Here is a 13,399-nt window from a genome sequence, read left to right as displayed (position 1 = left end):
GCTATTATGAGGCACTCGTCACTCTTGCCTCTCGGCCTGTTTAGGTGACCTTTGAAGGCAAACTCATTGGACATATTAAGAGTGCTGTGGATCCAACTGCTAAATCTTCAATTTACCATCCCTAACATTTTAAATCAAGTGTCATTTATTATGGGACATTCACCATTATACTTAAAATATGAACCCGTAAGAGGTAGGGCCAGTCTTTTAACCAGACATCTTTGATGAATTTTAAAATTCATTAGACAAATATGGCAAAGGACTAAAAGGAAAAGGAATGGTAGAAAGAGACCATAATTTCTGGCTTCTGATAAAATGCTTCCTTTATGTGATTAAGATGCAGATTAAGGGGAAATCCATTTGAGTCACATAAAATTGTTATTTTGACCGCCCCATTCAGAAATCTTGTATCTGGAGCACTCACCAAGACAGCTCTCAGAAAGGAACACGCTGCCTGACTTTACGCTCTGGCCATCCTTTTAAACCCTGTCCTGCTTTGTGATAAAGAGTAAGAGAGGGAGCCCGTTGATGTTAAATTGTTTACATTTCTCTATAAAACGTGCTTTCAGTGCCTTAATTACGGGCCCCTCTTTTTTCTTGTTCAAAGAATTTTGAAATGTCTCTTAGGTACAAGTCTCTTGTTGCTATTCACTGGGATAAAAATGTTTTGTAAACCCGGGTCACTGTGCTGGGTAAACACAGCTTAGTGACACATGGGGGGAGACAAGAGCTTGCTGTTGTGGTAGTGGTTGTCTCGTTGCTGTTACTTGGGTTGTAGAAAGCAAAACTAGTTTTATCATCTGAGGAGCTTCGGATTAGATATGGCCCTAAAGTTGTCCCACACCTACCTTAATTTTTTTATTATTATTTTATAAGAGAAACTTAATTTTTGGTAATTCCTTTTTTAAAAGAGCATTGTGTGCACAACATCAAGTTTTACACAAATGACTCACAGAATGGGCTTAGTTTCCAATGTCCATTGATATGTTTGTGAGTTGTCTTATGTGTAATATACATCCCAAAATAAAATGAAGTAAATTAATAGAGTTTACATGTGTGTTCCATTTCTGTGTTTTTAGGAACCAGGACAATTGCAGGCAATGGTGGTGCTCAGTTCCCCCCATTGTTGTAACCTTGCAGTGTGTAGAATTATGAGGTGCTCATCACATAGGAGTCTGTCTTTCACAAATGGAAGTGGAAGAGGTGGCCCAAACAAGAAGAGATGTGCCTCCTACTGTTACCGTTTTAGTATTCCAAGGGCTCCATGGATGTTATTAAACTTTGATTTTCTTCCATCTCAGTTCAGTCTGCTGTTGAAAGCAATTTGGTCATCCCACAAATGTGAGGTTCTTACAGAATTATCAGCACTGGCAGCTGCAAGAGGTAAACAGTATTCTGTGTCCCCTCTCTGCACTACTTGCCGCCAAGTCCGACCACGCTGACGCTCCATTGACTTCCTGAGGCTGTAAACTGTATGCTGGAGGAGACTGCCCACCTTTCTACCTCAGAGCCGCTGGGAGATCCAACCAGTGAGGCCTTCGATGTTATCAGTGCAACTCCCTTCAGACTGCACCAGCAAATCCCTCCTCCTGTTACCTTCCTGTGCACTATTAGGTGTCAGTGAGGTTGCTCTGACGTAGCAACTTTCTGTCAAACAGAATGAAATATTACCCAACCCTGCTTCATCCTCATCGTTAGCCCTTCTTCTCATTGCAGTTAAGCCTGTCACTGCAGGTCTCCCTGGCCCTCCTTCAGCAGTTGATCTCTGATGGTGAGTCCAAAACTAGAAAGAGAGAGTGTCCTGTTTTTGTCCGTAAAAAGTAGATTGAGGGTTTCTTTTTTCTTTTTTTCTTCATCGTAAGTAGCTGCGCTGCCAGCTGAAAGATAGGCATATCAAATTCACCATTTCCAAGGGAGAAAGTTGAGCAGTCTCTTCCCATGCAATTTATTGCCTCTGAAAATCCACTGGTGGGTCAACTAAGAGTTGGTTCCAATTCAATGGCACACAACAATTTGACTAAATGCTCCTTTAACCTATATACCACAGTAACTAGTGGCGTAGCTCCCACAATCACTGAAGCACAGAAGCTACCACAGTGCCCCAAACTGAGAGGCAGGTGGTGACCAACTTACTACCAGGAAGCCTGTAGCAATGCAAGCAAATTTTAAACCAGTACCTGACTTTAATGTATAAAAATGGAGTGAACAGAAAGACGCCCATACAGAAATTTTAGGACCTCAGCAATGGAAGCGCTTCAATACTCCCTCTCCGCCTTCAAGTTCTCCACAGAACATTTTGTATGAACATTGCTTCTGAGGGAAAACCACTGAACACCCTCAGAAAGAGGCACATAGGACACAGGACCAACAGAATACAGCTAAGTGTTGCTCCTAAAGACTAGACCATAGGCTTGTAGGGTTCTTACACTCTGCTTAATGTAACAAAAGAGAGAGGAGAGTTCAAATTCTTTAGTGACCCACATATTTTGAACATTACTCATTTCACAGATTTTATCGAAAGGTGAATTTTTTCTGAACTGTGGATTGTTGATGAAGGTAAGACAAATGACATCTAATAAACCCTAGGGAATATACAGAAGTCAATTTACACACAAAGCAATAACGAACTCTTCAGGCCAGAAACACTTTTAAAAGAAAGGGTCAGTTCATGTTTTGGTGCCTGTGTTGACTTTATCCCATGGATACATGTGGTAACTGGATATTTCAGTCCTAAATCCCTTCAGCTTTAAACTCAGTGGGAAAGAGAAGGAGATGCTACATCCCTAGTGGTTCGCTGCATGTTCTGTGGTTGGATCTGAGATCCCTGGGCCTAATCTGAAGAGACTGACACGGGCAGATGGGGGGAATCCACTTAATATGATAAACACTAAAGTGTTTAATTATTTCTAATATATTGATTTTATACTATATTGATCTTTATCGAGGCAAAATTTCTGGAGCCAGTAGATGATTATGTCCTTCAGAACTGTCTTTATAGAAGAAAATTGTTTAAAATATCAGAGACTTTTTTATTATTATTAAATGGTCTGCAGTCATAGTCCTATGAAAAATACAGTTGGTTTAAAAAAAAAGTACAAATGATTTGTCGAACCTGTCACCTAATGCATTTTGAGCCTCAGTGTAAGTTCTGATGCCATCTTAAGACACACTCATGCTTTTCTTTTCTCTGAGCTTTCAAGCTGCCAAGCAGCCATAACATTACAGAAAACATTCAAGGATATACTGACCCACTTCTCGGGATGTTTCATTAACATCCATAAAACTGACCACAGACAAAGGAGGACACTAAGCTGCAGGATTGAAGATGAGGGGAGGGAAGGCTCTGTGCCACTCTCCATTGCTTGTGGGTAGATGGGCGTGAGACATCCATGGGGTTATTGGTCCCTTTATGTGGGGCTCCTTGCCTCCACAGCTGCAGGATCATCACAGGGGCCGAAGAGAACAAGAGATTTTAGTATACAGAAATTCGAGCAGAGGTAAGAATGTCTATAGACAAACCCCGTCCCTGCAAGCAAGCTGCTTGAGCTGGCATCCCTGATCACTAATATCATGCCACTCCAGTGACAAAGGAAGACATTGCGCTCCTGGAGAAAAGGTGCGTGAGAAACTGAGTAAAAGTCTAACAAGACAGCAAGTAATAAATGTTGAAGAGGATGTGGTAAGATAGGAACTCATTTACATTGTTGATGGGATTGTAAAATGGTACATCTGCTCTGGAAAGCAGTTTGGTGATTCCTCAGAAAGGTGAAGATAGAAATTCCATATGACCCAGCTATTCCATTGTTTGGGGTATACCCTGAGAAATTGAGAAGTGAGGCACAGAGACTTGTAAACCAATGTTCATGGCAGCATTATTCACCTTCGCAAGAACCTGGAAACAGACATTCATACAATGGAATATTATGCAGCAGGCAAAGCAATGATTTTGTAAATTGCCTAATTTGGGAGGGACTGGAGAGCATTATGCTAAGTGAACTAATTTCAGTTCAATAAAGTAAAATACTGTATAAAACCATTATACATGTAGCATGAGTATGAGGATCCAATGAGGAGGATGGTAGAAGCAGAGGGGTGAGGATGGGTGGGAAGAGGGGTATTACTCATAGAGTTGCATAATTTGCTATGGAGGGGTAAAGAAAATGGGAAAGATCCTGTGTGGAAAAATAATGTATTCAAACTTTGTAAATAAATCGGTATAAAATTAAAAAAATTAAAAAGAAACTGCTTGGTAGAGTACTTGGTCTCACACCACTCAGCCACTTCCTGCATGAAGGAGGCCTGGAGAGTTTGTATTAGGGTACTAAATGAAGGCAAGATTCTTACAGAACTGCAGTGCAGAAGAGAGAGAACCTCAAGGACTTTTGGAAAGGCAAATTTTCCCAGAAAACAGTAGAGTGAGTAGCCTACCCCATAGACTCAACATTATAACTTGGCAACTAATTAGTAACATAAAGGATAGAACCAACAATTTTTGCAGACACAACATAAAAGACCTAAAGCTTGTCAAGAAAAACTTCACATAATGTCAAGAAAGCTGCAGTCAGCTTCAAACACTGTGAAACAACAAATTAAGTCTTCTCCCCAAAAAAGCAAAGAATATTAGAGACTTCATGAATACCACAGAGTCAAGAAGGCAGATGATATATGTTGATATGCAGACATTCAAACAGCTATGAATGAAAGTACAAATGATGGAAGAAACAATAAAAGCCACAAATAAAAGAAATAACCCAGAAGTTATTTTGGTAGAGGGCCAGAAAAAAAATTGTTATTTGAACAGCTACAGAAAAAGGTGCAAATGATGGAAGAAACAATGGAACATCAAGAAAGCAAATGCTAGTGGCAAGACACTGAACTGCAATCCCAGAGGTACGCAGTTCAAATCCACCAGATGCTCTGCTGGAGAAGGAGGGGGCAATCTCCTCACGTACCAGTCAGATCTGATTTGACGGTACACGTAAAAATAATACAATTAAAAAAAAAAAAAGCAAATGCTCCAGAGACACAGCCAGAAAAAAATATATTGTTTAGAAAGTACTTGCAGAAATACAGGGGGTGGGAAATGGAAAAAAGAAACTATAAAGAAAGAGGTACAAGAACTTAAAAAATCATCACAAGGTAGAGAGGGTACTGCCAACACAGTACTAGAAATAACAGAAAAGCATGAAAATGCAATACAGAATATTAAGACTGAAATGGCAGACGTGCCAACATGTTTAAAGGATAAAAAGTAGAACAGAAGAGATGGAACACAGAGTCAGTGAGTTGAAATACAAGAGCCTCACTGAAAACATTCTAGAGGAAAAATCAGAGATGAGACATAAAGAAAAGGAAGAAAACATTAGAATCATGTGGGATGACATCAAATGGAATAACATAAGTATGATTGGAATTCCAGAACAGGGAATGACAAGGAAATCACTGAAAAAATTGTGGAAGTAGTACTAGAAGAAAACTTCCAAGGCATTTTGAAGAATGAGGAACTCCATATTCCATGAACACCAAATAGACTAGACTCAAAATGAAAAATATCAAGACATATCATAGTCCAATTTTCCAAATTAAAAGATAAAGATAAAATTCTAAAAGCACCATGAGATGAACAAAGAGTCACCTACAAGGGGAAAACGATTAGATTAAGTTCTGATTTCTCAGCAGAAAGCATGTGAGCTAGAAGAAGACAATGGGATGGCATATACAGAAAGTTGAAAGAAAAAATTGCTAGCCAAGAATCCTATACCCAGTAAAGCTTTCCATCAAATATGAAAGGGAAATTAGATCCTTTGAAGAAAAGAAAGAACTTAAGGAATTTGTGAAAACAAGACCAAAACTACAAGAAATTTTAAGTGAAGTCCTTCACACAGAGATGGCAAAGGAAAGTGCATGGATCATTGTAACAAAGAAAAAGAAACATGCCAAAATGGCAAAAGTAAAATGTGGCCTGACAATAATCAAACTTAATGTGAATGGACTAAATGCACCAGTTAAGGGGAAAAGAGTAGTAGAATGGATTTAAACAAACAACAAGCCAATGAATATGTTGCCTACAGAGACACATCTAAAAAGGAAGAGAAAGACAGACTCAAAATCAAAGGCGGGGGGGAAAAAAATCTAACAAGGAAATCGCAATCTCAAAAAAGCAGGCATGACAATACTGATTTCTGGTAAAATAGATTTCAGAATGAAAACCACCATCAAAGATAAGGAAGGGCATTATATACTGATTAAAGGCACAATAGATCAAGAAGACATAACCTTGGTCAACATTTATGCACCAAATGGTACATAAAAAATGTAAAATACATAAAACAACAGTTATCAAATGAAAGAAAGAAATAGACAGCACCACAATAGTGGTAAGAGATTTCAACACACCTCCACCACCAAAGGATAGGTGAACCCAAAAGAAACTCATCAAAGATGCAGAAGTTCTAAACTAAGCAATCAGCCAACCTGCCCATGTGGATGTATTCAGGGTACTATACCCAATTAAAACTCAATTAACTTTCTTCTTGAGTGCACATGATACATTCTCCAGAATTGATCATATATTTGGACACAAAGCAAGCCTCAACAAATTAAAAAACTTTGAAATAATACAAAATATCTTCTCGAGTCTCAATGTCATAAAACTAGAAATTAACCACAGTTGGCTAAAGCTTGCAAAACCATCTCTGTGGAAGTTAAATAATTCTCTGCTAGAACATGGTTGGGTTATAAAAGAAATAAAGAATGAAATAGAAAATGTTTCTTGAAACAAATGAAAATACAACATACCAAAACCTCTGGGATACAGATAAGCCAGTCCTCAGGCAGCAGTTCATAGCAATAAGCACACACATAAAAAAGGGAAGAAAGAAGCAAAATCAATGATCTAACTCAACACCTTAATCAAATAGAAAAAGAACAACAATTTAATTCTACAGCCTCTAGAAGAAAAGAAATTATAAAGACAAGAGCTGAAATCAATAAGATTAAAAACAGAAAAATAATTGAAACCATGAATAAGACCAAGATCTGGTTTTTTGAAAGGGTCAATAAAATTGACAAATTGCTGGCAAACTTAACAAAAGGGGGGGAAAAAAGAGAAGACACAGATAACTCAGTTAAGAAATGATCGAGGTGACAGCACAACAGAACCAGATGAAACTTAGCTGATAGTATCAGAATACTATGAAAAGCTAAATTTGAATGCCTAAAAGAAATGGACAAATTCCTTGACACTCATGCCCTACCCAGATTAACAAGGACAGATATAAAACACTTGAACAGACCCATCACAAAAGAAAAAATTCAAAAGGTCATAAAAAGACTTCCGCTAAAGAAAAGTCCTGTATCAGATGGCTTCACAGCTGAATTCTACCAAACATTCAAAGAGGATCTATCACCATTTCTACTTAAACTATTTCAAAAAAATTTTAAAAAGAAGGAACACTCCCAGAGTCATACTATAAAGCAAGCATAACCCTAATACCCGAATCAGGGAAAGGGATTACCAAGAAAAAAAAAACTACAGACCACTATTTCTCATGACTATAGATGCAAAATCCTTTAAAAAATCCTACTCAATAGGAGGTGGGGCGGAAGCCCATCAATATGTTGTCTATAAGAGACATATCTAATAAACAAAGAGAGAGATAGACTCAAAATCAATGGCTGGAAAAAATATACCAAGCAAATTGCATCCACAAAAAAAGCATGAGTAGCAATATTAATCTCTGATAAAATAGATTTCAGAATGAAAACCACCATAAAAGATAAGGAAGGGCACTATATAATGATTAAAGGTACAGTACAGGGAAAAGATATAACTTTGGCTAACGTCTACGCACCAAATGATAGACTTTCTAAATATAAAAAAAAAGTATTGTTAACAGAATTGAAGAAAGAAATAGACAGCACCACAATAGTGGTAGGAGACTTGAACAAAGTACTCTCACCAAAGGATAGACCAAGCAAAAAGAAACTTAACAAAGATGCAAAAGACCTAAACTACACAGCCAGCCAACTCGACCTTGAGGATGTACATTATCCAGAATTGGCAAAGCAAGCCCCAACAAATTAAAAGACATTGAAATAATACAAAGTGTCTTTGCAGACCACAATGCCATAAAATTAGAATTAACCACAAGAGGATAAAGCTTATAAAGCCATCAGAGTGGAATCTAAATAACACCTTGCTAGAACACAATTGGATTATAGAAGAAATACAAAATGAAACAAATGATAATGAAAATAAAATGTACCAAAACCTCTGGGATGCAGAGCTAAGGCAGTCTTCAAGGGACAGTTCCTAGCAATATGCAAGCACATTAAAAAAAAAAAAGCAAAATTAATGATCTAACTCACACCTTCATCAAATAGAAAAGAACAACAATCGAATTCAACAGCCTCTAGAAGAAAGGAAATTATAAGAACAAGAGCTGAAATCAATGAGAGAGAAAACAGAAAAGTAACTGAAACCAGTAATAAGACCAGGAGCTAGTTTTTCAAAAGGGCCAATAAAATTAACAAACCACTGGCAAACTTAACAAAAGGGAAAAAAAGAGAGAAGACACAAATGACTCGATTAAGGAATGATAGAGGTGACATTACAACAGAACCAGAGGAAAGTAAATCCATAGTGTCAGAATATTATGAAAAATTATACTCTGATAAATTTGAAAACTTATAAGAAATGGGAAAATTCCTTGAAACTCATGCCCTATCCAGACTGACATGGTCAGATATAGAATAATTGAGCAGAACTATCCCAAAAGAAGAAATTGAGCAGGTCATAAAAAGACTCCCCCATAAAAAAAAAAAAAAAGTCCTGCACTGTCTTCTCTGCACTAGGAGCAGCTTTCCTGCCACAGCCCCTCATCCCCTGAAAATGTGTACCTGCACCAAGTCTGCCTCCACCCCTTCCCTGGTCAGGAGTGCCTCTCAGCTGCTGAGCCGTCCATTGTCTGCAGTGGTCCTGAAACAACCAGAGACACTGAGAGATGAGAATTTCAGCTGCTTGACAGCCCCATGTTCCTTGATTTCATTTGTCCCTAGTCGCAACTTCCAAACCAGCACTGTCTCAAGGGATATTGACACAGCAGCCAAGTTCATTGGGGCTGGGGCTGCCAAGGTTGGAGCGGCTGGCTCTGGAGCTGGGACTGGGACTCTGTTTGGGAGCCTCATCATTGGTTATGCCAGGAATCCTTCTCTGAAGAAGCAGCTCTTCTCCTATGCCATTCTGAGCTTTGCCCTCTCAGAGGCCATGGGGCTCTTTTGCCTGATGGTGGCCTTTCTGATCCTCTTCGCCATGTGAAGGAGCCATCTCCACCTCTCATAGTTTGTTGGTTTTCTCTCCCCATGTCTTGTCTACCCTATGTGTTCCTTTCCCTGTAACTCTCCAGGCAGCCTGGGGAAAGTGATTGGCTCAGGGTTTGACTGAGGAAAGATAAATAAATACTGTTAATAAGATAAAAAAAAAAAGTCCTATACCGGATGGTTTCACAGATCAATTCTAACAATCATGTATAGAAGACTTATCAAAATATAGAGAAAGAAGGAATACTCCCATAGACATTCTATGAAGCAAGCATAATCCTAACACCAAAACCAGGCAAAGATATTACCAAGATAGAAACCTACAGACCAATATCTCTCATGAACATAGATGCAAAAATCCTTAACAAAATCCTAGCCAATAGAATCCAAAAGCTAAAACATAGACGTAAAAAAAAAAATTTATCATGACCAAGTGGGATTCATAAGAGATATGCAAGGATGGTTCAACATAAGAAAAACAATGTAATTCATCACATTAACAAAACAAGTAACAAGAACCACATGATCCCAGTAATTGATGCAGACAAGGTATTTGAAAAAATCCAACACCCTTTCCTGATTAAGACTCTCAGCAAAATTCCTCAGCAGGGAATTTCTTGAACTTAGTGAAAAGTATATATGAAAACCCAAGAGCCAATATCATTTTCAATGGTGAAAGACTAAAAGCATTTTCCTTGTGAATAGGGACCACTGTCACCACTTCTATTCAATATTGTTCTGAAAGTACTTGCTAAGGCAGTATGACAAGAGAAAGAAATAAAAGGCATCCTGATCAGCAAAGAGATAGTTAAACTGTCCCTGTATGCAGATGGTATGATAGTGTACACAGAAAACCACAAGGACTCAACAAAATTGTTTGAGTTAGTGGACCAATTTAGTAGAGTGGCAGGTTACAAGATCAATATACAAAAATCAGTGGAATTCCTCTACAGTAACAAAGAGTCAGAGAAGGAAACCAAACAGCAATACAATTTATAATAGCCAATCACAAATTGAGATACTTGGCAGTGAACCTAACTAGAGACACAAAACACCTATACAAAGAAAATTCCAGAACATTATTGTAAGATACAATAAAAGACTTAAATAAATGAAAAAAAATGTGCCCTGTTCATGGATAGGAAAACTCAATGTTGTGAAAATGAAGATCCTACCAAAAAAATCTACATGTTTGGCATAATCCCAATCCAGATTCCAAATTCATTATTCAAGGAGATTGAAAGGGAAATTGTCAAGTTTGTTTGGAGGAAAGAGACCCCAACTAAGCAAAGTACTGAAAACCAAAATTGAAGTGGGCGGCATAGAACTTCCTGACTTCAAAACCTACTATACAAAAGTAGTAACCAAAACAGCATAGTACTGGTACAATGACAGGGACATAGACCAGTGGAATAGAATTGAGAATTCAAAAATGGACCCATCTATCTATGGTCAACTGATATTCAACAAGAAAATAAAACCTATCAAATGGGGAAATGAAAATATCTTCAACAAATAATGCTGGCAATGTTGGACTGCTAACTGCAGTAAGTTGAAACAGGATCCACAACTCACACCATACAGAAAAATTAATTCAAGGTGGGTCAGAGACATAGGAATAAAGCCCAAAACCATAAAGTTTATAAGAGACAAACTGAGATCAAGCTTAGAAGGCCTAGTCTATGGGTCTATGGTATAAAGAGGCTGCCAAATAGAGCCAGAAATGCACAGTCTGAAGAGGATAAAACTGATGAATGGGACCTTCTTAAGATTAAATCTCTGTGCTCATAAAAAAACTTTTTCCAACAGAGTGAAAAGAAAACCTACTGACTGGAAACAAACATTTGCCAATACCATCTCAGACAAGGGTCTCGTAACAAAAGTTTACAAAATACTCCCGGGCCTCTAGAAGAAACAGACTGATAATCCAATTACAAAAGGAGCAAAAGACATGGAAAAACTTTTCACAGAAGAGGACATTTGGATGGCCAACAGTCACATAAAGAAATGCTCAAAATCACTGGCAATAAGAGAGAGGCAAATGAAAACCACGAAGAGATACCATCTTAACCCAGTAGCAGTGGCAATGTTTTTAGCAGGGCAGCAAGGAATAAATGTTAGAGAGGATGTGGAGAGATAAGAACTCTTATACATTGTTGGTGGGGTTGTAAAATTATACTACCACTCTGGAAGGTTAGTTTGGCATTTCCTCAAAAAGCTGAACATAGAAATTCCATATGACCCAGATATTCTGCTGCATGGAAAATACCCTGAATAAATGAGGCACAAATGGAGACTTGTACACCAATGTTCACAGCAGTGTTAATCACCATAACAAGAACATGGAAATAGCCCAAATGTCCAACTACAATGGAATCAATGAAGAAATTATAGTACATTCTCACAATGGAATACTATGTAGCACACAGGAGCAATGTAAATTACTACCTAACATGGGACAACTAGAGAGCATTATGTTAAGTGAATGAACTCAGTCTCATAAAGACACATAGGGTATAAAACCATTATTTTAGAATGAGGAAGAGTGCCGTGGAGAGCTGGGGTTCGGGGGGAGGCGGGCTTAATCATAGTTTCGCACAATTTCACGGATGGTGGGAGGGGTGGGTAAAGGAAAGGGGAAAGATCCAGTGTTAAAAACAGTGTATGCGAACTTTGTTAGTAAACCAGTATAAAATTTTTAAATAATTTAAAAATGACCATCCATGAAACTATTACTTGAACCAACATAAGGAACTCTGGTGGCCTAATGGGTAAGGATTTGCTCTGTCAACCCAAAGGCATGCAGTTGGAATCCTCCAACTGCTGCTTCTCAGGAAGAAGACTGGCAATTTTTCTTTGTGTTGAGTACTGTCAAGTCAGAACTGGCCCATAGTTGATCCTCCAGCAGGTTTTCGGATGCCCCGGAGGAGACGGCTCATCTTTCTGCCACTAATGGAGCAGCTAGTAGATTCGAACAGCCTGGCTTCAGGTTGGCATCACAGCTCCTTATCACTAGTCTACCAGAACTGCCTCTGAAAACCATGCTATGAGCCCTTTCTGATTCAACAACAAACAGCCTCTGAGAACAATAAAGTCATTTAAGATGGGAGAAATATCCATTAGTATAATGATTACTCCACCTCCCGCACCCCCTAAATGGATACCTTTTCTGGACCACAGAAATATCCTCAAAGTATCTCAGACTAGTAGTATTGTGTTAATAAAAACGTTTCTGAACTTTTCTACTTTAAGCCTCCAATTGTCATCTCTACTAGAATCTTGTGTATCAATGCCTTCCTGACCAGTTGTCACCTTGAATAAAAGAGAACATCAGTAAATAATAGACACAATTGAACAACTCATGGAAGGATGAGGCTTTGCCTAATATTTTTGGTATTAAATATATTTCTGAGTTTCTAACAACTTTCAGATTGTGACAGCCAAATAGACTATGAATCTGAGGGCCCAGGTAGTACTGAATAAGATTGAATTCCCAATGTCCTGACAATTTATTGAACCAAATAAAAAAGTCTTCCTTGTGAGCCTGCCCTGTGTTCATAGCCAGGCAGTGACCAGCACTGGGCATCAGCACCACTGGAGAGGCAGCAGGCATGGTGGAGATGTTAAGGGCTAGACATATGTAGGTGCTCATTCTACATTTCAGCTTTGAGCAGGTGATTTAATTTCTCTGGAAAATAGGGATTAGAGACATATTTCTGTGATTAGCATGAAGATTAAGTGAAATAATATGGAAAATGTTTTTTCTGCTGTGCCTAGCACAGAGCAGAAAGGTGGTGAGTGGTAGCTGCTGTGATTTCCATGGTCGTTATTACAGAGACAGTGGCCCCTTCTGAATGGCTCTAAGTGTTGCTGCATCTCTCTGCTCCCAGGCCTTGGTCAGGAGCCACGTCCACATGGACAGTGGAATGGCATCACAGCCTGCAAGCCTGGATAACACGAAACAGAGCACCCCAATAAGCCAGGCCCTGGGGAAGACAGGAAATGAGCTTGCTTGGTCAGGGAACCAGGTCAGGAAGAGGTTCTTTTCTCAGCATGAAGCCAACTGGACAGAAACAAA

At 38.7% G+C, this 13,399-nt stretch overlaps 1 protein-coding gene across 1 annotated transcript; it reads left to right on the top strand.

Annotated features, from left to right (window-relative positions):
• Positions 1 to 8,893: 8,893 nt before the first annotated feature.
• Positions 8,894 to 9,319, top strand: LOC102849805 (ATP synthase F(0) complex subunit C2, mitochondrial-like). The gene has a single exon (XM_006880681.1). The coding sequence runs from the start codon at positions 8,894 to 8,896 to the stop codon at positions 9,317 to 9,319; it is 426 nt and encodes a 141-aa protein (XP_006880743.1).
• Positions 9,320 to 13,399: the final 4,080 nt, after the last annotated feature.

The sequence above is a fragment of the Elephantulus edwardii genome, unplaced genomic scaffold (assembly GCF_000299155.1).
Source record: "Elephantulus edwardii isolate Elephantulus edwardi_28Jun2011 unplaced genomic scaffold, EleEdw1.0 scaffold00009, whole genome shotgun sequence".
Taxonomy (NCBI): Eukaryota; Metazoa; Chordata; class Mammalia; order Macroscelidea; family Macroscelididae; genus Elephantulus; species Elephantulus edwardii.
This window is presented reverse-complemented; position numbering and strand designations above follow the sequence as displayed.